The sequence below is a fragment of the Phocoena phocoena genome, chromosome 9 (assembly GCF_963924675.1).
Source record: "Phocoena phocoena chromosome 9, mPhoPho1.1, whole genome shotgun sequence".
Taxonomy (NCBI): Eukaryota; Metazoa; Chordata; class Mammalia; order Artiodactyla; family Phocoenidae; genus Phocoena; species Phocoena phocoena.
In genome coordinates, this window is record NC_089227.1 from 102,361,038 (window position 1) to 102,386,132 (window position 25,095).

The window sequence follows — 25,095 nt, forward strand, 5'->3', positions numbered from 1 at the left end:
AGCAGGGGAGGAGGAGCCGCGCGGGGGGCCGGGGGCGGGGCGCGGAGATGCGCTCTGGATGCTCGCTGGTCTCTAGGCGGGGTGCCAAATGCCGGGGCCTAGGCATCTTCCCTCCCTTTATGGTTTTTTGTTGTTTGTCTTCTTTCTGTCGATGGCTTTGAGCAGGCCGTACGTGGCCATGGCAAGGAGTTGAAAAGCAGAAAAGACGAGCGAGAGAGAACACACCCCCAGACCCCGGCTTCGCCGAGCCGCCGGGGGAGGGGGCGGAGGAGGCTGAGCCAGGCAGTCGCCCGGCGGCGACTTGAGAGTGGCGCGCGGGAGGAGCGGCCGCGCGGCCGCCGTCCTCTCTTCCTCCTCCTCCTGTTCTTCTTCCCCTTTTCCCCCGGCGGGAGTGGGGAGCGGGAACCCGAAAGGGGAAAAGCCATTATCAAAACGCCCCAAAGACAGCCGGCGAGAGCGCGCGGAGACCGATGGCTTCGCTGTACCAGAGGTTCACGGGCAAGATCAACACCTCGCGGTCCTTCCCGGCGCCCCCGGAGGCGAGCCGCCTCCTGGGCGGCCAGGGGCCCGAGGAGGACGGCGCGGGGCCCAAGCCGCTCGGAGCCCAGGCGCCCGCGGCGGCGCCCCCGGAGCGCGGCGGCGGCGGCGGCGGCGCGGGCGGCCGGCCCCGGTTCCAGTACCAGGCGCAGAGCGACTGTGACGACGAGGACGTAAGAGCATCTGGGTGGGTGGGTGGGTGGGTGGGCGCGCGGGGCTCTGGGCAGCCCGGGGGAGACGCGCCCGCGCCGCGTCTGCGATGGTCTTGGGGCGCCCTCCTTCCCCACCCCTCCCCCACCCCTCCCGGGAGCGCCCGCAAATACACTCCTCGCGCGGATCTCGGTCACCGCCGTCCTGGAGCGGGTCCTTGTCTGCAGCGGCGGCGGCGGCCAGGAGTTGGTGGCGCTGAGAGAGCAGCGCTGGTGGAGCTGCGCTGCTGGGGCGTGGAATTGGCTGGGGGTTCACGGATGTGTGGATGCTTGGTGTTAACTGCTTGGTGCTATGGATGCCAAGGAGGGAATTCGATCTGTCTGTGCTTACAAGTTGGTTTCTCTTTTCTTTCCTTTCTTTCTTTTTTCTTTTGTCTGCTTTAAGACTCGAGGAGGAGACTGTCCCAGGCTCTTTTTCTCCCCCCTCCCACCTCTCACTGGAATCCTCACCTCGGGGCGCTGTCCCTTCACTCACTTCTCCAACACCTCGCCCTCCCCCCCAGTGCTGGTGGTGGTGGTGTTCTTTTCCGAAAAATAAAATAAAAGCGCTAGCATCCGAGGCCCAAGCCCTTGTCCCAGGGCCCAGCCCAATTTTTGCTGGTGGGAGTCAGGCCCTGCCTGTGCCCACACCTAGCCTTGAACTAGCAACCACCTTAGGCTGTGTGAGCTGAAAACTTCTCGGGCAGCACGTTTTTTACTCTTCATGGGGCTGGCAGCCTGGGTTTCAAAGGTTGGATTTGCATATCGCCTTAGTAACTGATGACTCAGGCAGGACACCAGCCGGCTACAGAGATGGATGAGTTCAACCGCCTCTGTTGATACTGTCCGTCTGTTCAGAGGGCCAGGGAAGGCCACGGAGAGAGGAAAGTGATGTTTCGGAGACCTTCTCTTCCCAGAAAAAAGAGAGAAAAATCCCAGACAAGCTCTCAGGCAGGCAGGCAGGGCTGGCTTGGCTGGTACAGCCCCTGGCTGGCTGTGTTGGGTCCTAGAGCTCACTGTGTGTAGCTCTGAGAGTTTCCCACCTGGGGGCACCTGGGCACAGGTCCTCGCACAAGCCTCTCAGACGGCCTACCCCGACATACTCCCGGCAGTTCATGTCCGTGCCCTCAGCAGGAGGCTGTGGTCATTCAACATGTCCTGCCTGGGATCACTTGAAAATCCTTTAAAATCCAATGAACTGGTTGTTTTTGTTTTGTTTTATCAGTGGAGGATGCGGAGAGTGTAATAGACATGACAAAAGTTTGTGGGAGGTGTGGTTCATTTGTGTGTGTGTGTGCGCGTGTGTGTATCGGATCTTGCATGAGATTTTCTCATGTTGGGTTATTTCTAGACTCCCCTGGTTAAAAGAGAGCTATCAGAGAGATGTCCCTCACTTCAGTGGGTCAGGTCCTGAGGGAAATGCATGAATTCTCAGGTTCAAGGAGCCAGAATCCTTGAGGAGCGGTTTCATTGGGGCAGTTGAAAAATTCTGGAGGATTAAACTCCTGAGAATCTTGGGGAAGACCACTGAGCTGCAGTGCAGACAGAAATGATGCGCTTTTTGCCTCAAATCTGACTTAAAACTGTTGGATTGTGTTATGCTTGCAGTGAAAACCATGAGCAATTTCTTCCTAATAGGCTCTAGGTGTCGCTAGGGGAAAGGAAAGGGGAGAGTTTCTGCATTTTGTTTCAGATCATCTCCACCCATCTTTTTTTTTTTTTTCTCTCCTCATCTTAGCTTTGAGCGTATATTCCTCCTTTTCAATTTGACATATGTCTAGAACTGTTTCTCAGATAAGCCAAAGGGTTGAACTGACGAGCAAATTATGAATTTAACATCTGCAAATGATTTCTGCTGAAATGGCTCTGAACAGTATATGTAATTTAAATTCATTAACTCCTGACATCAATTTTTTGTCTCCTGGAAAATACAAAAAAGGGTGTGTGTGTGTAGGTGTAGGTATAAATACGGTGTATGTGTATGTCGTATCCTTATGAGATATATATATATATATATATCATGTTTAAAATGTACGATTAAGCAATGACACACGGGTAAATGTAGCATCAATTGCTTGAAAACTTTTATGTGCTTTTCTCAGAAAAAATATTCGGAATTGAAAAAACTACGTCTAAAACTGTGCTAAATGATAGAAATGCACATTAAACAGATTACTTTTCCTCCAGGCACAGTGGCTGCTGTTTGCTGAAGATAAGAGCGCTAGCTAAAGCAAGTAGATATAAGAACTGCTTTTCTGATACCAGCCCTTGTCAAGATTAGACAATCTTGAGTAATCACCCTGCTACTCAGATTTAAACATGAAGATATACAACTGATGAGACGCACATTACGTATCATTCTGTGTATCCTGGGGCGGCCGCGTAAACATGTACTTCAGCAGTTTGGGCGTCCGCTGGGCACAGGTGGGAGCTGTCCGAGGTTCTGAAGGGTCCTTTGCGTTAGCGCACAGGAAATCTTCAGCACTTCTGTTTGGAGTCCCAACACGAAGGCTGGTGTGTCATTGCTCTTCTGTGGCTTGTCTGTTCCATGGAACAGAAGCAGCTTTCCCACCTTGGTCACTGAGATGCTGGTAAACACCATACCTTTAAAATCCAATGAACTTTGTGCCTCGTCCTTCCATCCAGAAACGGGGAAATAAGATGTAGTTCTTGACCCCTGTATGTGTGTACACACACATGCCTGAATATGACTGAGAACGGGCACTTGTTCACAAAATAAAATTGAAGGTAGTTATCAGGTCTAGAAGAGAGAAGTCAAATGCCGAAGTTGCGTGGCGGGTGACTGGGAATGCATTACCTATCTGCACCGACTACACATGTAAGGGACCTCTCTGCTGTGTAGCACTACATAAAAGCGTGCTTGGGGTGGGTCAGTTTTAAAATGTGAAGTTTTACTTTGAAAAAGAAGGGAAGCCAGAGTGCTTTTTCTGTTAGAGTTTCCTCATCAATCTTAGATTTATTTAAGTATAAAGTCAATGACTAGGGCTTCCCTAGTGGCGCAGTGGTTGGGGGGTCCGCCTGCCGATGCAGGGGACGCGGGTTCGTGCCCCGGTCCGGGAAGGTCCCACGTGCCGCAGAGCAGCTGGGCCCGTGAGCCATGGCCGCTGAGCCTGCGCGTCCGCAGCGGGAAAGTCAATGACTTGGGAAACCCCTCTGAGGAATCAATAGCTATTTTGGTTTAAAATTCATTCTTGTAGGTTTAAAAATAAATTGACTCTTAAAGGGAATGTTGCTGGAAGTGGCTTTTAATGGAATTTAGTAACTTCCGATAGAAATTAACTTCAGTTATTTTTAGAATACTGAACTCTGTCTCGCCCCTGCTCGAGCATTTCCTTTTGATTTCTTAAAGGACTTTAGGAGGACATGGGTAACTGGCAGGGCAGCGGTCTTGTTGGGGCCACATCACCATATTCCTGTGTTCTTCATTTTTAGTGGCACATGATTTCCTAAGAATACGAATGTGATGACAACAGGATTTTCAAACAGCAATTTGGCCGAAACAGGGATCGAGCAAAAATCACTGCTTATGCTGTGTATCAAGCTTATGCTGTCACTGCTCCTGTTGTATTTCATCTTCCTGTATGTCTGCAGCAACTAGCCCTTCTTCTTCCTCTCCACCTTGATTTTTCACCGGTATGATGCCAATATCCTGTTAATTTCTCCTTGGAGTCTATCAACTTTAAGTTTTTTAAGCATGGCTCCACAGAAATGTTTACGTCCCCTCTTCCTTTCTTCTGCTCCAATTTCAAATGCTTTTAAAAATATTTAGGTTCATAGTCTCTTCCTAACGTATTGAGAAAAAGGCTGAAACTTCCATCCACCTGCTTGATCCCATTGTTTTCATGACTAATTTGACAGTGCTTAGTGTAACTCACCTACAGAACAGCTGTGGGATGTCATAGGGCTGTTCGGAGGTTTCATCTTCTCAGTCAAGTGGTCTAAGACTGAATCCACTAACTTGTTCCGAGGATCCTCTTTTCCTTATTTAGCTTGACAACAGACCCACATTCTTACTGTCTTCACTGCAGAAACTGCACACAAATGTCGTCAGCGTCCCCTTAATTACTTCAGACAATGGCCTGGCTCCTCTTCAGTCTTTGTCGTTATCACTTTTCCTCCTGTTGACTGTCACCCTGCGCTTCAAACTTTTGCCTCATATGCCTTTCATGATGCCACATGAATTCATGTCCTGTCTCCCTCTGACCTTGGCCTTTGAATTCTTTGGTAAATCATTCTTTCCTCCTCCCTCTCATGCAGGGGGTTGGGGGAACCTACACTCCAAGGTTTTGGTCTCCACTATTCTATTCTTTCCCTTCCATGCTTTCTTTTTAAGATAAATTAGTGATGGGATAAATTAGAATGAAGATAAAGGGAGCTGAGTGTGTTTCACAGCTTCTGCATTAGCAGATGGCTAAAGTAGCTTTATTCCTCTGGTATACATGTCCTAGCATCTCTTGTGGAGATCATTTGCTTTCCTGTTTTACAGAATTGGAGAACTGGAGAATTGGAAGGACCTTGGCAGTCACCATCTTGATTTCTCTTCCCAGCTTTTGTTCCACATGTCAAGCAGCTGGGCGCTAGACCGTTTCTGTGGTGTTGCCAAGATATCCGCGTAGAATATATCCCTAAACCTGTCATTCCCCTCTCCTTACAGCTCCCTATTCTGAATAATGTACTGCCTAATCTCCCTATTTCTACTTCTAGTGCCGCCACCCCTTCCACCTCCGAGCGTGGCATACAATATACATAAGCTTGTACAGTTACATTTTCCCACTATCTTGATTTCTTTCTTATAACATTAAGTATTTCACTAGATAAGCCTTGAGGTATCCTTATGGGTTTAATGCCCTATAACACCATATCATAATGCCCTGCTGGACGCAACAGTTGTCCTCTTGAAAAGTTTATTTTCTGCACTCCAGAACAATGTTAAACACGTGAGAAGCGTTTACTGTCTAAGACAGTCTCTCTGTGAATGTTTTGGTAAAGTACAGATAACAAAATTATACAAAATTTTGCTTTACTGTCTCAGCACAGAGCATGTAGTCATCATTGGGAAGTTGTCTGTGTTACGAGGAAGTAAGAATGGTGACATAAAAAAGGATTAAGTGCTAGTTGACTGATGAGTGAAACCAAGTATAGCATCAAAGATACCGTGCCTTCGCACTGCACCTTGTATCTTTTAAAGCACCACTACGTGTATCTCATTTCACCTCCATAGTTACCTTGGCTTGGGGAGAACCATAACAGAGAGCTAATCTGTTGGTTTGAAAAATTAATCAGGGTAAGCCTAAGTTTTTTCATTTGGATGAGTCAATTGTCCACTGTGAATTAGAGCAAATAAATTTCAGTCTGTTAACAAGCCTCTGCTCTGTAGAGTCAGCCAAAAACCTACATGTTTGCTTAAAGCCGAATTTGCGAAAAATGAGCATTCTGCCTTCTCAGTGGATTCGAGTTCTGTGTAGCAGTAAGGTATGTTGAAGTGGGCACGGCAGCCGATTTTATATGGCGTGCTTTTTATTACTCCTGCCAGTGCACACTTTTAAATAATTTACTTATATATGTTAACTGTAGATTTAAGGAGGTCTGGAGTATTAGAATAACATAATATCAATTTATATTTTTGACAATGGAATACACTCATTTTCCCACATGGGATTAATATCCTAGTATCACTCTGTAGACAGGACTTTCTCTAGATGTTGGCTTTGGACATTTTTCCTCCATAAAATAGAGCTTTTTATTTCATACCCCAAGCTTTCCCTCCTTTAATAGAGTCAGAATGATTAATGAGTTCAATTTTTGCAAGCAACTGGCAGGAGTTGCTGAGTGAGATGTACAGTCTTATCGTATATAACCCTGTTCCTTTTAATTACTCTGATGATAACAATACATTTGTCAAGTGCATATGGAATGCTTCTCTGCAACATACAATATCGATCCCTTTCGTAGAGCATTGCCTATAAAAATAATATGTACAGTAACCCTTTTAAAATTAAATTCTAGGGGTAAGACAGGAATAAAGACACAGACCTACTAGAGAATGGACTTGAGGATATGGGGAGGGGGAAGAGTAAGCTGTGACAAAGCGAGAGAGAGGCGTGGACATATATACACTACCAAACGTAAAATAGATAGCTAGTGGGAAGCAGCCGCATAGCACAGGGAGATCGGCTTGGTGCTTTGTGACCGCCTGGAGGGGTGGGATAGGGAGGGTGGGAGGGAGGGAGACGCAAGAGGGAAGAGATATGGGAACATATGTGTATGTATAACTGATTCACTTTGTTATAAAGCAGAAACTAACACACCATTGTAAAGCAATTATACTCCAATAAAGAAGTAAAAAAAAATTAAATTCTAATAAGTTTAGCGTTAAGGGCATTGAGTGCCCATGTGCCATATTTTGATTTTCTTCCATTTTAAGCACACTGGTTTGATTTTATGTACATTAAAAAAAAACAAAAACACACTCAACCTTTCTGGTTAATGACTTTTGGAGCATTTATCTTTAGAAGGATCTAGCATCGTGAAATTATCTGAAATAGAACATTTAAAAATTTGATAACATCTCATTTTACAAATGAGAAGACTACAAGTAATTATGTGAATAATATTCCACAAGTCACTTGTGTTCTCTGGACCTCAGAGAAACTCAGCCTTCCCTTCTCTCCTGTGTTCTTCTCAGTGTCCTCTGTGGTACTGTAATCGAGTGGAGGAATTAATTATATCACTGAATTTCAAAAGTATGAACATTATGAAATCTAACGGTCTAACTTATTTTGGTTCTAAATGGATATGCTAATTGCCAAAGGAAAAAACAGTTTCGCCACAGTAGTATACGATTTTTGCCCTGACTGGGTTTCCCCAATAGTTTTACTCTTTTTCCTCCATGTATTTCTTTCTGTGTTTTCTAATAACATCCAGATCCATCTGAAGCGCAGGACGTGTTCACTTTTGTCCCATGATGGAGGAACGTATATAGGTAATTTTTCAGGAAGACTAGAAGCCAGTAAAGCCCACAAGGTCCAGATGGTGGAATTCCAGGTGGTGAACACCGTGCCTCCCAGATTAGGGAACATCTCAGTTGAGAGCAGCAGGCATTGGGGGCTGAACACTGCAGATGAGCACTTGGCAGGGACTGGACTCTTATAGGGACGCAGGAAAGAGGGAGACTCCGTCCTGGAACAGTCGTTCCCTCAAAAAAGACAAACAATTTTACTTTCACTCATCCCTTCAGAGCGTAGATAAACACCTTGAAGGCATTTAGAATGCATTAAAAGCATCCTAGCACCATGCCCAATGGAAATGAAACACACACACACACACACACACACACACACACACACACACACACACGGCTTTTAATTCAAAAGGAACTTAAGGATTTTCCAGGGCATCACCGTCATTGTCAAAATCAATTTTTAACTTTCTCTAGTGTTCAGATTTCATTTGATATCAGCTTTTACCTTAGGTGATTTGGGGTCACTTTTAATACGCTTCTGTTTAAAAAAAAATGGAACAGGTGATATTATCATCTTCCCCAATTTGGAACTGAGAAGACCAATTAATCCTTTCTATCTCCTGTTGTTTACTATTTGGGAAGGTCTATTTTAAAGACAGAACTACTGGAATTAATACAGCCACTTTCGTACAGCCATGGGCTCTTCGTTATATTATCTGTGATATATTTATAGGCTTGTATATATCCATTATATTTTATATATGGTGCACCTCATATATTTTAAGGTGACATCAGCCAGAAGGGGAACAGGAATGGAGTAAGGGAGCATTGAAGAACTCGGAATAAAAGAAGTTGTACAAGGGAAGCAGGGGGAGGGTAAAGCAGAAACTAGAGGTAGAGGAATGCAGGAGACAATCACGGGCTTCCAGTCTTCCTAATCATTTTCCCCAAAACATTCAGTTTTCTAAACTGTACTCAAACCCTTCCTATGCTTCATGCAACATGCCATCCAGTAATTTACAAATTAAAAACAAAAATGAGAAACCTCTTTAAACGTCCTGAGAGGTGAAGTTATCTCATCTGCTTTTAGAACTGCGAGATATTTGCAACCCACACAAGGTAGCCGACCCCCATGTGAACGGCTCTAAGCCCTGGAGATGCATTGCTTGTTCAGGGCCCCTTGTTGTTTCTGTGCATCCTTCCCCAGCATCTCCACGGCTTCTGAGGAAAGACTGCTGCCTCCGGGTATCTGAAGTCGATGGAGACGTGTGGTCCCGTGCCCCTTCTTATTCCTCAGGCTGCCTCAAAGGTTAGACTTTCGTCCCCGCTCACCTTGCCACGTGGTCTCGGGAACATTCACGAAGAGGATGGATGCCATTTTCTGGACCTCTTGGCTACGTTACAGAACACCTAGCTAGTCTCCCGGGTGAACTTTTAGGTCTTCTCCGTCACGTTCATTTCATCTTTTCCGATTTGCAAATGTGTGTTCCCCGTGCCGGGTTTGAGGGAAGTGTGCTGCAGGCGAATCGCTGAATCCACAGTGAACCCGTCTGTTCACAGCCTCACCCCAGAGCGCAGTGCTGGCGAGAACAGCCCTTCGGAAGGAACAGAGGCTCAGCTGAAACGTACATGAGGAAAGTGGTTCGTTAGGTGGAAGGATGCGGAGGGGTCACCAGTGGGTGCAGGTGGAGGGACGGAGCAGGGGCGTCAAGTTGGGCTCAGAGTTTTCGAACTGGGCTTCAAGCTAAGTGTTCCTGGCGGGGGGAGGGTCGTTGATGCTACTCTTCATGTGTTTATGGGTCTCACAGGCACCTGTGGGATTGTCCTCCTCTCCCCCTTAGAGTTGCGTGTGGCCACGTGGTTGACTTCGGCTGCTGGAATGGACTGGAAGTGAGGCTAGCTCTCCTAAGTGGACGCTTTACGAGCCGGCACGTGAGTTGCTGTGCTCTCTCTTTCCTTTTGCCGTAGAAACGAGCGATATTCCAGGTAGTGGCCGTTCAGTGGGAAAGATATAAACTTATGTTTGTAAACCACTGAGGTTATGTTAGGACAGTATCACCTAGCCTGAGCTGAGGGGCACAGGGCAATCCGTGTTCATGTGGACAAGTCACCATTCATCATTTCTGGACCATGACTACTGCATCGTCATCTCTGGGCAAAACCAGCACTTTCTAAACTTCTACAGGAAGTGTCGTTCTACCTTCCTGCATCTCTCTTAAAACTTTGTAGTTCTCAAAAAGACTGAAACGGGGCTTCCCTGGTGGCGCAGTGGTTGGGAGTCCGCCTGCCAATGCAGGGGACACGGGTTCGTGCCCTGGTCCGGGAGGATCCCTGGGCCCGTGGGCCATGGCCGCTGAGCCTGCGCGTCCGGAGCCTGTGCTCCGCAACGGGAGAGGCCAGGGAAGGCAACAGATGTTGGCGTGCCTGAGTCGTATCAGTTCCCTCATTTCCTGTCTTTGGGAGCATGTTCGTTGGGTGACGGGAAAGGATAAGAAGGGACCCATTTCCTAAAGACAGTGTGTGCGTTCGTGGTGGGTGTGTGGGGGGGGAGGGAGGGACTGGGCAGTAGGAGTGGACAGACAGGTTCCTAGATAACAATGATGAAAGCAGCCGTCAGGATGTTGCTAAGGGTCAGCCTTAGAAATGAGATTTTGGGGGTTTTGACTGGAGACCTTTCAAGTTGGAAAAGTAGGGGACCAGAGGTTCACACAGGGCAGCCTCGACCTCCTGAGGCTCTGTCTTTGCTGTATGCTCTGCTCTTCATTTTACAAGCATTCTGGAATCCATTTTACACGGAGCCTATATTTACAGCGTAGAATTGAAGAGGGCATGTTTTCATCTACATGATAGGAAATGTCATCAGAAACACCCAGCTCTAGCATGATACCCTTTCTCCAATTCCTGTCCTGCCTGTGATCAGTTCATCTCCATTTTATACGTAGAAAGGTGTCATTAGTTTCTCTTTCTTTTCTCCCAGATTTTTAGTTCCTCTGAATGGACAGAAAATTCAGCCCCTAAATGACTGGTTACCTGTTAAAGGGAGAGGGGGATGCTGTCGAAGACGGGGCACTGTTTCTATAGCAACAGGAGCTGGCTGTGATAAGCAGGGAGGTCTGGTTTCCTTGTCTGGCACTATCCTTACTGGACATGCAATCACTGACATGCTTCCTCGTTGCTGTCCTGCAGCTCTGGGGAGATCCTATCAAGCGGAGGCGTTTGTTTCCACGGGCACAGGGAGTGCACTGGGCAGAATCCCGACGTTCCTGCGCTTGCCCTCCGTGACCTCTAATCCTGCTGCTTCTGCTCCAGTGGGTCTTTTATTTCATCACAACCATAGGAAGAGCACAGTCTGCTTCTTTGGCCTTTGGGTGCTCCTGGGGTTCATCGCAGTGTCTCTGAAGCAGGGGAGTGCTCGAGGGGTCGCTTTTGGCCCCTGGTGTCTGTCACTCCCTCCTACAGACACCTGAGAATCATTTTCCTCCTTTGACAGACACCCGGGAAGAGGTTTCCCACCATCGTCCGAGCTGTGCTTCCACTTGCCCCCGTCCGATTCGTCCTGCCGCGAGGCCAGGGCACGTCCTTGTCTTCTCACCTCACTACAGACAGTTGCCCTTCTGGGTGTCCCTGCCCCGGGTCAGAGCTGCTTCTAGGCTGGGAGCTGGGCACAGGCTCCTCACTCCTTCAGCAAATGCCAAGGTCCCTGCCACGACCGCAAGGCACTGCACTGGCTCTGCCGAACGTCCTTCCTTCCTGCCCTTCGCGTCTCTGCTTCAGCGGTCCACGCTGCCCACCCTATTTAAAGTTGCAGTTCCCCCACCCATCAACCCCGATGTTCCCCACCCTGCTCTGCTTTGCTTTTCTTTTACCATATGGCATTTATCACCTGCTGATACATTATATAATTTTCTTATTACGCCTGTTTTATTTTTGTCTCCCCCTGTTGTAGCTGAGTGATGTCAGGATCTCTGGCTGATTTGTTTGCTGCTGTATCCAGTTGCCTGGTACAGCGTCTGGTACAGCCAAAGTGCTCAATAAGTCTTTGTTGAAGGAATGGGTGAAGGATTGGCATCTCACCTGAAAAAACTCCCTGCTCGCGTCTATTTGAATAATCATAGTTCTCCAGCCTTTTTTTTTTTTTTTTTTTTTTAATTGAAAGAGTTCTGAAATTAGAACTCTGGACCTCCTGCGTGGCCACTTACACGTGGCTGCAAATGAATTCTCTTCTTTTCAGGATTTCACTTATTGTTTGATTCTGAGCAACAGTTGAGAAGACAAAATAGTTATTAAGGAAACAGTAGGAGTTACTTTTGTAGGACCTGCTTAAGACGGGTAATAGTTAGCATTTGTAATATTTTGTCTGAGTTTAAAAATAAGTGCGAGTTAAAAATAAGTCAGAGACAAATAGTGCATGATATCGCTTATATGTGAAATCTAAAAAATACAACAAACTAGTGAACAAAACAAGAAAAGCAGACACAGATATAGAGAACAAACTGGTTGTTACCAGTGAGGGGGAGGGGATTTTCAAAAGGGGGTTTTATGGGATTATATGAAATCATGTGCATGAAAGTTTTGAAAATTGTAAAGCAGTATAGGATTTAAAGAATCATTCAGTAAAAAAGTATGAGTTAAATTTTCTGTATATAACTGTTTCTGCTGACTTTTTTCTCTCTTTTCTTTTTTGTGGTTATCAAAGGAAGTAGTCCCATTAGGGAAAATGCAAATATTTGAGAAGAAGAGATTCTTATAAATACAGCAATGCGATAAGTTGTTTTTGATTAGAAATTTGCATTACCTAATTCTCAATTTAAGTGAAAGAAAACGATCACAGCTTCTTTTTTCTGTGATACTGTGATCGTCTCTTTATCTGGCAGGTAGAAAGTCAAATCAGAATGTTTTTGAACTGTATATCACTAGAGGAAAACTAAAGTTCCCAGACCAAAATGCACAGATTCTGACAGAAAAAAAATATTCCTGGATCCGATAATCGAGTTGAAACTACCAGAGGCGCTTTAGCTACCTACAGCATACATTTTTGTGATAATACAGTCAGAGGCACCTGGCGTTTAGGATGGAGCTGGAAGAGGCAGCTGAGATCTTTAGGTTTGACCCTGGTTTACCTTCTTTTTCTGCCCGTCTGCAATCTGGTCTGGCAACATTGCCCTCCAGAGGCTGTCTCAAGGCTGCAGTAAGACTGATTCAAGACTCCTTAAATAAATTATGCGAAATAAAAATGTGCAGTTTTGTTTTTTCTGCGGCCAGACAGGGCTGGAATGCGAATATACGTTGTGAGGGCTCTGATACCCACATCAGGCGCGTTTCACAGCGCTGGAGAAATCCCATCAGACCCTCCTTTTGGAATACCGTCTGTGTCACGGGCAACACTTTGAACGGTAATCGGGGACCGGCAGGGGCGCTCCATCCTTCGTCTAAGGACGTGCTAATAGCATGTGTAGCTCCTGACTTGTCACATGGTGCCAGAGTGCAAGAAATTAGATAAAGATAACGCAGCAGATAATAAGGAGATGCGTAGCCTTGGACAGTCGGCTCTCTGACCACTGGATTTAAGTAGTGCCTCTGTACGCTTAAGGCCAAAAAACTCACGGAAGCATATTTTCTGCTATCATTTCGTGAAGAATCGGAACGCGAGTTAATGTCACACCGTTTCAAAGCGCAGCACCCTGGTTCAAGTCCAGGGAGCCCGAGGGGTGTACACCGCATATGAAAAGGCATCTCTCCTACACACCCCCTGGCTCTCTGTACCTGAGAGGACCCAGGGAGCCCTGGATCCTCTCTGTACCTGAGAGGACCCAGGGAGCCCTGGACCCCTGCAGACCCGCCCGCAGAGCAGCCCAGGCAGGGGCTCCACCCCGCGGGGCCGCCACCCTCCTTCTGTCTCTGAGCAGCAGGTGTATGATGGCAGGGACTAGGGATGATCCCGGGCCGACCACATCAGGCAGTCACTGTCAGAGCACCGCCAGATGCCAGTGGTCCAGGGCACACGGGTGGCCCGAGATGAGGCCACTGGGTATGTGGGCAGGGGTCCAGAGAGGGGAACCTCAGAGAAGACAGCAGAGCCCAGCCCGGCCCGCAGACGGGAGGTTCTGGCAACTTGGGGTGAATAAGATTCAGCCAGGGAGGTCAAAGGTCTACGTGGTAGAGCATCCTTTTGGTGCCTTGTCAGCCAGAGGGTGTCCCCCTTAACTGGCTCATGGAAGCCAGACCCCAGGCTTTAGTTTGGATTTGTTGTGGTTTTCAGGCTCTGCTTCCCGGAGTCATGGGTTCCTGATTGGAGTCACCAAGGGGGTGGGATGGAGCCACCAGAACTTGATCCCCTCCTTAGAGCAGTTGTGCTTTTAAAATACTTTACGTGTACGTACAGTTTCGCATCAAAAAGGGGATGTGGGTGTTACTGAGCTCTTGAGTGACAGCCCTGTTATCCCAGTGTCTCACAGATGTTGGCAGGATTTCCTCATGACCTCATCTTGCTGTGGTCTGTGAAAGCGCGGCACATAGAATCAATCACGTGTCCACCCAACATCGTTATGGCAGCGCACAGGGCTGGGCTGTCGCTTGATGGTCCGTGGTGTAGGCAGGGCACTGCCGTGGGTGATGTGCTGGGTCTGGACCACCTGAGCTTGAACGCTGACCCTACTGACCATTTACTTGTAGTTTAGCCTTAAAAAGTTACTTAACTCTCCTTGGACTTCAATTTCCTCATTTATAAAGTTCAGGGGAAAATATTATGCTACGGTATTGTTCTCATTGGTTTATTTTGACGTTCTAGTTCATACATGTAAAACACTTAGGACAGGGCCCAGCACGCTATAAATCAATGCAGTTTTATCATGAAGTCCTTATTACAAGATCTAATTGTTCTGAGAAGGAAGGGTGGAGGACTCTGGTATGCCCTTCAGTGGAGCATCTTGGGGCTGGAACTGTGGAAAGGAAGGGAATGTGATAAACCCCCAGTGCTCACATAGGTTCTGATTATTTAATTGTAATCCCCTGTGTTTATAACTTAACCGTAATCCCAATATGTGGGTTATTTGAGTGGTTTGGTTATGAGAGAGCTGGACCAATGGGCTCCATGGCTTTAGGAGGAGCCAGTGATGCCAGAGTTAATCAGAGCTAATCAGGATACCCCTTGGGGTGGGTTTGTGCCCCTCATACCCCTGCCCCGACTTCCGTGCAGGAAACGTGGAGGCTGGAGCCATAGGTCCTAGGTCAGGCTCCCCTCCTGAGAGGAGAACAAACGAGGAAGTGCAGTCTGACCCTGGATTAATTCCTGGGATGGTGTCATCTCGACACAGATGTTCACGGTGACCCTCTGGAGCCTGATGCCTCAAAACTAAACTAGAAAACGGTGGTTGAAAAACATGACTTCTCTTGAAGACCGTCCTGTGATTGAGAACTTGAAATCTTACGCTCAATAAATAGATTTTCCCCAGCAGTGGTCAGAATAGGTCCAACTGAAAGACACAGAAAACATTACTGAGGGACTGGCTGCTAGGGAAGGGGAAGCATAAACACAGGGGATTCAACTTGAGGATTTATTATAAAAGGACAGGCTAGCAAACATGGCCGTATAAAACAGAATGAAAAAAAAGTATGGAATCGGAGGAGCTGTTTAGGAAAGTGGTGGAAAATTGACCAGATATGGATTTGACTACAGTAATTAAAATAAAAAAGTGTTCTAACTGTATACAAAAGTGTTGAACCCACTTCTCTTTATGATTCTTATAAAATTTCACTTTAGCGTAATCCCTGCCTCTTTTTTTTTTTTCTGCCTCTTAATTACGTCTCTCTCTATTAGCAAATATGTCGGCACATTTTCTTTTCATTTAAAATCTTCCGGAAGTCTCTTCACTCGGGCTTCAGAAGCAGGTGGATGGGGACCTGGGTGTATCATCGGATTGTCAGAACAGAAGGCGTATGTGCCTTTGAAGTGGTTTCTGCTGCTTTATGTGGTTGGAGAAGTGTCCTCATCACCCCCAGCAGGGGGACTGTCATTACCCTCAGCAGTTGGAGGGGTATTTAGAGATTCGGTGGTCCGGTGGTGATGTTTCTTGGTCAAGAACAAACCAAGGAAGCCATTGTATTTCTTCTACTCACGTTGAGCTTATCTAGTCAATTTCAGGTTTCTCGTGTCTCTCTCTGTCTCTGTCTCTCTAACTCTCTGTGTCTCTGTCTCTCTCACACACACACACACATGCATGCATGCATACACACACACACACACACACACACACACACACACACACACACCAAGCACAGAGACAGAGGAATGTCCAGTACAGTGGCTAACCCAAGGCAATAGATGTGCTACCCTTTAAACCAGGGCTTGTCAAGACTTTCACCTGAAACGTTCTTCTCAGAGGTGAGGAAGGCTGTACTCAAGCACCCAGACTCTGGTTGGTCGCCCCTGTGGTCCAGAGCACACAATACCTGCCTGATTTCCCAGAACTCAACCCATGGTGTGAAGAGAGAGACTCAACGTCAAGGTGCTGAATCTCTCTTGGACGTAGGCAGCAGTCCCCATGAGCTTGCTGGTCTCACAAAGCTCACCAGGAGATGTGCCAGAGAATGCGACACCACTGGAGACTGGAAGGGGTGGGGGAGAGAGAATATGAATGGAAGGCTTTCCCAAAATGAATCACAGCCAGCATTGTATTCAAGGAGACCTTGGAGAGTTTTCTACAAACTCAAAAACCAAAATACTCCAAAACTGACTCAGTGGCTCAGTGAAAACCTTGGAAAGGTATCGTGTACCTGAAATACCTGATGGTCAACTGTGTTGCCTAAAACATCTTGAGGTTGGCTGTGGGCATCAATGGTTCCATGAGCACCCAACCTACTGGGGTTGATATGCAGCAGGTGTAACGTAGAAAGTCAGGAGGACCTAGTAACATCTCTGGGCACCTGACTGGCTCTCTGGGTCAGTGTTTTTTTTTCAACGCTCAGTGCCTCCCAAGTGCTCATGTTTACAAAGAAGGGCCTTCCCAAGGGGGCACACATCAAAATACTATGAGAGCAGAAACATGTCTAGGGAAATACGGAAGGAAAATCTCTAATTAGCCCGGCTCGACTGAGAGGCGAGATGCAAATTTTAGTGAAGCCAGGCCAGAATGAGAAGGGAAAATCTGTGTCCACTTTTAGAAAAGCTCCCAATAGCTCTGAAAGCCTTGCTTTGGGGAAGAGCAATTTTTAATGCCATGATTCTAGTCCCGTGTCGAAAAGTCAGAGCACATCTGATTGTTGGGAATAATCAGTAGCTCCTGGCACTTCTCCTGGTCTTTATGGCTCCAGGACTGGCCCGGTCTCATACTCATTGAGTTCAAATAAAATCTGTTGACTAGTAAAATATAAAATTTTGCTTAAAAATACATTTATGAAGAATCTAATTTAATCTAATTCTTTTCACATCAGTGAGTGTGTATATATTTAACTGTTAGCTTTGCAGTTCCTTTGCAATAAGCTTGGGTCCTTGTTAACAGAGCTCAGGGGAAACTGTGCAGGGGCACCTTCCAAGCTGTCCTTTTTAACTGTCTCCTTGTGCAGAAAAGAGTTCTTGGTCAAAAAATTTGGGAAACATTGAATTCTTTTTTTAATTGAAATATAGTTGATTTTTTGATGATGGCCATTCTGACTGGTGAGGGTATGGAGAAAAGGAAACCCTCTTGCACTGTTGGTGGGAATGTAAATTGATACAGCCACTATGGAGAACAATACGGAGGTTCCTTAAAAAACTAAAAATAGAACTACCATACGACCTAGCGATCCCACTACTGGGCATATACCCTGAGAAAACCATAATTCAAAAACAGTCATGTACCACAATGTTCATTGCAGCTCTGTTACAATAGCCGGGACACGGAAGCAACCTAAATGTCCATTAACAGATGAATGGATAAGGAAGATGTGGCACATATATACAGTGGAATATTACTCAGCCTTAAAAAGAAATGAAATTGAGTTATTTGTAGTGAGGTGGATGGACCTAGAGTCTGTCATACAGAGTGAAGTAAGTCAGAAAGAGAAAAACAAATACCATACGCTAACACATGTATGGAGTCTAAAAGAAAAAAGGGCTATGAAGAACCTAGTGGCAGGGCAGGAATAAGGACGCAGATGTAGAGAATGGACTTGAGGACACAGGAAGGGGAAAGGGTAAGCTGGGACGAAGTGAGAGAGTGGCATGGACATATATACACTACCAAATGTAAAATAGATAGCTAGTGGGAAGCAGCTGCATAGCACAGGGAGATCAGCTCGGTGCTTTGTGACCACCCAGAAGGGTGGGATAGGGAGGGTGGGAGGGAGACGCAATTTATCCCTCCCGCCTTTCCCCTTTGGTTAACCATACATTTGTTTTCTGTGTCTGTGAGTCTGTTTCTGTTTTGTAAATAAGTTCATTTGTATCATGTTTTTAGATTCCACATATAAGTGATATCATATGATATTTGTCTTTGACTTCCTTCACTTAGTATGATAATCTCTGGGTCCATCCATGTTGCCGCAAATGGCATTTTTCATTCTTTTTCATGGCTGAGTAATATTCCACTGCATATATATATATATATATATATATATATATATACATCTTCTTTATCCATTCATCTTTTGATGGACATTTAGTTTGCTTCCATGTCTTGGCTATTGTAACTAGTGCTGCTATGAACGTTGGGGTGCATGTATCTTTTAAAATAAGAATTTTCTCTGGGTATATGCCCAGGAGTGGGATTGCAGGATCATATGGTAGCTCTATTTTTAGATTTTTAACCAACCTCCATACTGTTCTCCATAGTGGCTGTACCAATTTACATTCCTACCAGCAATATAGGAGGGTTCCCTTTTCTCCACACCCTCTCCAGTAGTTATTGTTTGTAGACTTTTTAATGATGGTCATTCTGATGGGTGTGACGTGGTACCTCACTGTAGTTTTGATTTGCATTTCTCTAATAATTAGTGATGTTGAGCATCTTTTCACGTGTCTGTAGGCCATCAGTAAAACATTGAATTACTAAAGGTCACCTTATTTGCTTTAAATAAGGGCTTCACAGTGAACATGAGCATGTTAAGTAGATGTATTTACGGCAGGACTTCTCCCTCTTTATGTCAGTTTGTGGAATGGCAGTATTTGGGGGGCAGGAGGAGGAAATGTCCTGCAGACTCTTCTGGTTACTTTGCATCACATCCAGGTTAAGAAGTCAGTTTATCTCGGATCCTGTTCGTTTCCCAGGGCTGCTGTAACAAAACACCTCAAATGCGGTGGCTTAGACCAACAGAGACGTATTGAATTCCGGAGGCCAGAAGCTCAAAATCATGGTGTCGGCAGGGCCACCCTCCTCCAAAACCTATGGGGGAGGATCCTCCCTGGTCTCTTGCAGCTTCTGGTGGCCCACTTTTATCTCTGCCTCATTGTCAGGACTTTCTTCTCTCTGTGTGTCCCTTCCCTTCTTCTTCTAAGGACCCCAGCACGACTCTATCTTAACTAATTACATCTCCAACAATGCTACTTTTATATCGGGTCACAGTCTGAGATACTGGGAGTTAGGACAGCATATCTTCTTCAGGGAGCCCAATTCAACTCTTTTTTTTTTTTTTTTTTTTTTTGCGGTACGCGGGCCTCTCACTGCTGTGGCCTCTCCCGTTGCGGAGCACAGACTACGGACGCTCAGGCTCAGCGGCCACGGCTCACGGGCCCAGCCGCTCCGCGGCATGTGGGATCTTCCCGGACCGGGGCACGAACCCGCGTCCCCCGCATCGGCAGGCGGACTCTCAGCCACTGCGCCACCAGGGAAGCCCCAATTCAACTCTTAACACTGACTTACTGATGATTTTCCCAAAGCAAGTAGCTTTTTGGTTATTTTAAACTATTGGGAGGGTTACTGCCCGGCTTATCGGAATTTTAAGGAACAGTGTGTTTGTCACTAAATTTGACTCGTCTTCTCTGTGTAGTGGATCCATTATTCAACCGTTATTGCCAATTTCTGGGTGCTTACTGTTCTTGGTGACTTTTCCTTTGCGGAAAGCAATTGGGGGAGGAAACTGATTCTGATGTAAATAGTTAGGAAAGCCCAAATAATGAGCTACTGAATATCGTGCACTGTGCTTTGGGAGATATGTGGTCAAACAGGGACATATCACGGCTGGATAAATTAAACATTAAAGGGATAATCACCGGTTAGCTGGTGCCACTAGACTCCAGAGAATGGCGCCAGGATGGTCCAAACCCAGAGGCATGGAAACCATTCTTTTCTCCAGAGGACTCACTCAGTCCACAGAGACTTCTGATTGGTCCTGTTCTAGGACGCCGCTCGCCCTGTAGGTCTGGGAACCTTGGCCCAGCTAATTTTGTGACAGTGAAACCCCGGGACATACACACCTGTTTCCGTCATCCTGTTCCGAGAAGCAGCAAGCCAGCCTCTGGCAGGATCACTGTCGGTGGGGGATGCTTGGCTTTATTTATATTCCTTATTTCTTTCTTCCTACCCCAAATAGATTGCAAACACGAGTAGTGGAAATTAGAAAATAAACGTAGAGAGTTGCCAGACTGTGACTAGAAAACTGCTGTGTATTCTGTGCTGTGAGAACAGGAAGGTATCTAGAACCTGGTGCTTTGAAGATATCCAGACACCTTATCACTGCCTAGAATCAGGATTGGGTCCTTGGCCTCATTATTTCTCCTCCTGCCCCTCGAGAGTGGGGCATGGGCTCCCTGGAACCGGAGGAGACAGGTGCGTACTGGGCAGTCGTGTGAGCAGTGGTGGTTCCTAGGAAGCCATTCCTAACCTACCTGTTCCAAACCTACGTGCGGACGAGTGGCTGGTGACGCCAGATGCCACCCCTACTTTTAGCCCTGATGCCGTGTTGGGTTAGGGTTGGAGTTGAAGCGCCGGGAACTCCAGTGAGAACCACGGTGAGGAGAGGTTCTTAGGGCTGCAGGGAGATGCTTTTACCTGCCCCCACCGGCACCACCCAGGCCTCTCTCCGTGGGCCTGGCCATATGTCACTGCTGTCCCTCTGTGGCTAATCGCAGTGTCCCTGCAAAGTTTCTACTGCTGCAAGTATGTGGGTAGAGGTTTCTTTGTTGAGTGACACTTTGTCCTCTTCCCTGGCTCATTGGGTTACAGCTCAGACTCTGCTCTTTTGGTAGAATATTTAGGGAAGGGAACCTCATTTTATGGCCCCTCTTCCTACCCCTAATCCCCAATCTGGGTTTAATGTCACTGCGACAGGCTCCCGGAATGCCCTCTGCACACAGCTGGGGGAGCGCTTATCACACCACAGAGGAAATGGCCAGTTTTTCTTTCTTTTCCACTGGAATTTGAACGTCTGTAGGTCAGGGGCCGAGCCTAATGCTCCAGGCCCCTCCGAGGTCCAGCCCTGCGCTGGTTCTGTGGTCATGACTAAGAATTTGTGTTGTCTGTCCTGCTTGTCAGGCCATATATTCATTAGTTTGCCAACAAGCAGTCCAGGATGGGAAACGATGAATTCCCGAGGCTGAACATGAAGAAGAGGCAGGAAGCTCTCCAGCAGCCTGGTCCATGGGCGCCCCGCCGCTGACATTTCTCCATTATTCATTATTTCCTTCCCAGATGCCTCCTCACATGCTGTGACCAGTTGAAAAGAAATGAGTCTATTTTTAAGATGTGTCCTTTCCAAAAGCAGTGGCCACCTCTCCCTTGGCGTTTCCAGTTCCTTCCAGGGCAGCGGGTAAAATCCCTGCCTGCGATGAATGACAAAAGGGGCGGGATTAGCTGGGAAAGAAAGACATGCAAATGTCACAAGCTATTAAAAGCAGCGTGGCCTCTGCTGCCCTTCCCATGCCGTCTGTCAAGTGACTCAGTGTCACCTCAAGGGATGTATCACTGCCACAAGTCTGCTTTCCAAGATGACCCATTTCTGCCCTGGTTGGGACTCGAGTTTCATCTGTGTGCCCTGGCTCGCAGCTTGGTGTCTTTCCCATGCAGCCACTCCTTCACCTGACGCCTCCTTCCCTGAGCCCTGCATCTCAACTGCCTGACCCTTGACCTTTCCACCAACATCCAGGATCTCACGGAGGCTCTGTCTTGCCTCCATGCCTTGGTACATCCACTGCCCCTCTGCCCCTTTCCATTTCTGGACAAAGTCTAGACATCCTTCAAGACAGGACAAGCGTCACATTGTCTGCTGGGTGTGGAGGTGGGGATGGGAGAATCAGAAGTTCCCTCCCCTCTGCCCCTAGGGTACCACTCCATAAAGCAAACACAAAGCAAGAAGTATCCTCACTGCGATGGATGATTCCTACACACACTGAACACTGCCACTAGGTCAGAGCTCTTTAAAGCCAAGGGCGTGTCTTTTCATTTGGGAATACCTAGTGCTTGAAACAGAGCACGTATCAAATACGTGTTAGTATAGGCAGAACGTGTGAACTGGTGGAAGAGACATCTTGCTTTGGATTATTTCTAAAATGTCAGCACCTCTCTATTTTCTGAAACAGGAAATCATTAATAAAACTAGGAGAGATCTAGATAAAACTGACTTCCAGGTCATCAGTCTGGTCCAGGGACTGGTAAACTTTTGCTCTTTCCTGATGACTACGTGTACCATTTCTTTGCAGGTTTCTGATGGAGCCAGCTTTGGTCCCGTGTCCCAGGAACTGGGAATCGGTCTTGTTGTCACGCTTGTGTCATGAGTCTACCCTGTAGACAGGGGGACTGGCCAGCAGTAGGGCTCCATCGGGACACGCAGTTCTCAGGACTTACCAGCACCTTGAATGCCGTGTCATTATAACGTCTTCCTCTCAAAATCACCCCTCCTCTCAGGTCCCGTTCTAATGCTGTCGGCTCCCAAAAGATGATCTCGTTGGCCTGTCTTGCCTCCTGAATGTGTGATGGCTCCTGTGCCCAGGTTCCCACAGCCCTGCTAAGACCGTCACTCTCTCTTTTCTTACCATTTTGCCTTGAACCTCGGATCCTTGTGTGGGCGGCAGCTGAGGGCAGCCACCACTGCTATTTAACAACAAACCCAAATTAGGCAGAAATGAATTTGAATAAAGAAGGGGAGAGAGGCCGTGAGGGCATCGGGAGATGGGGGGATGCCTCACATCTCTGGTCACGGTACAGAATGAAAAAAAATACGAGTTCCCAGAGCCCCGTTCCCATGATATCCCTTGAGTGAGAAAAAAACAGGAAGGGCCTGAAAGACACAGAACCAGAGTAAAATGCAGCCCCTCCTGAACGTCCCGTGCCTCTCACTACCTTGGGAAGCACAGGGCAGACCCCACTGTGTACCAGGAATTAAACAGTTACACTGCTGGCCCCATCGCCCTCTGCAGACTAATATTTGTAAGCGTGTTAGAAAGGGTACAGATTAGGACCAGGTTGGGGGGGGATCAACAAAATAAGCCTGTCTGTCCTCACTCGACCCCCGTAACTCCTCAGAGGCCCCAGCCTTGCTGCCCCGTGGACATCAGATGGGACAGAGGCCTGAGTCGGGCCAGGTTCTGCTCACGGGGTGATAAGAGCCCGGGGGTGAGGATCTCTTCCCCTGAAGCCTGCGTGAGGGCTGCAGAGCGGGGGTTGTCTTTTATCCTCTTGTGCAGCCCTCCTGTGTCCCAGGGGCTGTAAGCATACCCAGAATATCCACATTTTCGATGTTGGAAGCCCTCACCCTTTTCTAAGCCTCATCTTAATATTTCTGTAATTACTGAAGCAAATGTCCACCCTAACTAGGTTCCAGTTTCCTTGTAATCACTCCACAGTGGATTCACATGGACTGGTCCTTCAACACAGAGCCCTCTGCCGGTCTGCTCTAGGGCCAGGTCGGCGCGTTTGTTCTTGCAGCTGTGAAGCCCGCTGACCAGGAGATGCTGGACTAAAACCTACCCGCATTCAGGTGGAAAGAGGTGGGAGAGCTCAAGAGAAGGGGGTCCTTGAGCAGGTCCACCCTCCAGGTAGAGTTTGGCAAATGAGCGAGGAAATTTCCCCGACCAGATAATACATAGCGGGGATTGTGGAGGAGAGATCATCTATTCGTGTAACAAACTTTTATGAACACCAGCCGCAGCCCGGTGCACGGCTCGTGCCATGGAATACAGAAGTGCTCGAGCATCTCATTCTGGTGGGAGAGACAGACACACAAGGAAGTGGCTCGGGCACATCCTAGGAAGCGTCCCAGGCAGCGCCGTCTGCTAGAACTTTGTGTGATGCTGGAAATCTTTGACATCTGTACTGGCCAGTCCTGTAGCCAGTAGCCAGCTGTGGCTGTGGAACACTTGGAATGTGGCTTGTGCCACTGAAGTTTACATTTTATTTCATCTTAACTTATTTAAATAGCCACAGGTGGATACTGGCTACCATCTTGGATAGCACAGGCCTGTGGGATCAGGGTGAGAAATTTGTCGTCAGGTAATAGGAAGATGTGTTGATTTATTCATTTGTTTGAAAACCCCTATATTAATCTCTTTTCCAGTCCAAGGAGTTCGGTATGTGGCACTCCATCAATAAAACAGTCATTGCCCTCAATTGAACACGTGACCTTATTACTATCTGATAGAATATGCAAAGGCCCTGTGGGAGCGAGAGGAGAGACAATTCCCTCACCAGGGTGTCAGGGAGAGTTTCCTGGGAGACATGAGCGCTTGTGATGATTCTGGACAGATTAATAGGAGGTACCCCATAGGTAGGAGGAGAAGGATATTCCAGGCTGAGGTCACAGCCCCTTCAAAGGCCCAGTGACATGAAGTGAGCTCAGAGCATCCCAGTACTTAGGTGAGCCTGAAGAATAGTGTCTGTGGGACAAAGTGATGGGAAGTGAGCAGAGAGATGGGTAGGGGTCACGGGGCTCCTGCATGGAGTTCAGACCTTAGATGGCCCTTTACAAGGTGATGGGAAGCCACGGGAAGATTTGAAGTACACACGTGGCGAAGTCCTCTTGAGTTTTTTTTTTTTTTTTTAAAGTCATCCCGAGTTCATGCTGGAGAATGGACCGGGAATGTTTGGTTGAGGGATTGAGGGAGAGGGAAGTTCGGGGACAGTCGGCCCGGAGCTCTTGCCACGACGGCTATGGTCGCCTCCTACAAAAGCGCTAAGTTGAACAGCAAGTGGAAGGCGTCACACACACCACAAGTGCAGGTTAGCCCTGCTTGTGACGTTGCGTGGGTTTCTGTTTTTCCGTTTCCATTTCAGTATTTTCCAAATAGCAGAAGCAACCTTGGAAAGAAGGGGGGCAAGTGAAAGAGATTCTTAAGAGGCTGAGTGGTGATAGATTAGGTTTGAAAGGTGAGGTTGGTCAGTGTTACGGACTGAATGTGTGATTTCTCCCCCCAAATTCATACGTTGAAGCCCTGCCTGCCAATGTGATGGAGTTTGGAGATGGGCCATGGGGAGGTAGTTAGGG

The 25,095-nt window shown here is 47.2% G+C and overlaps 1 protein-coding gene across 1 annotated transcript in view; it reads left to right on the top strand.

The window, feature by feature from the left end:
• The first annotated feature begins 363 nt into the window (after positions 1-363).
• The window catches only part of DPP6 (dipeptidyl peptidase like 6), a 778,185-nt gene continuing 753,453 nt past the window's right edge, over positions 364-25,095 (top strand). Inside the window, exon 1 of the mRNA XM_065883771.1 lies at positions 364-710. Within this exon, the coding sequence (XP_065739843.1) occupies positions 471-710 (240 nt within the window). The 5' untranslated portion in view covers positions 364-470. The remainder of the gene's footprint in view (positions 711-25,095) is intronic.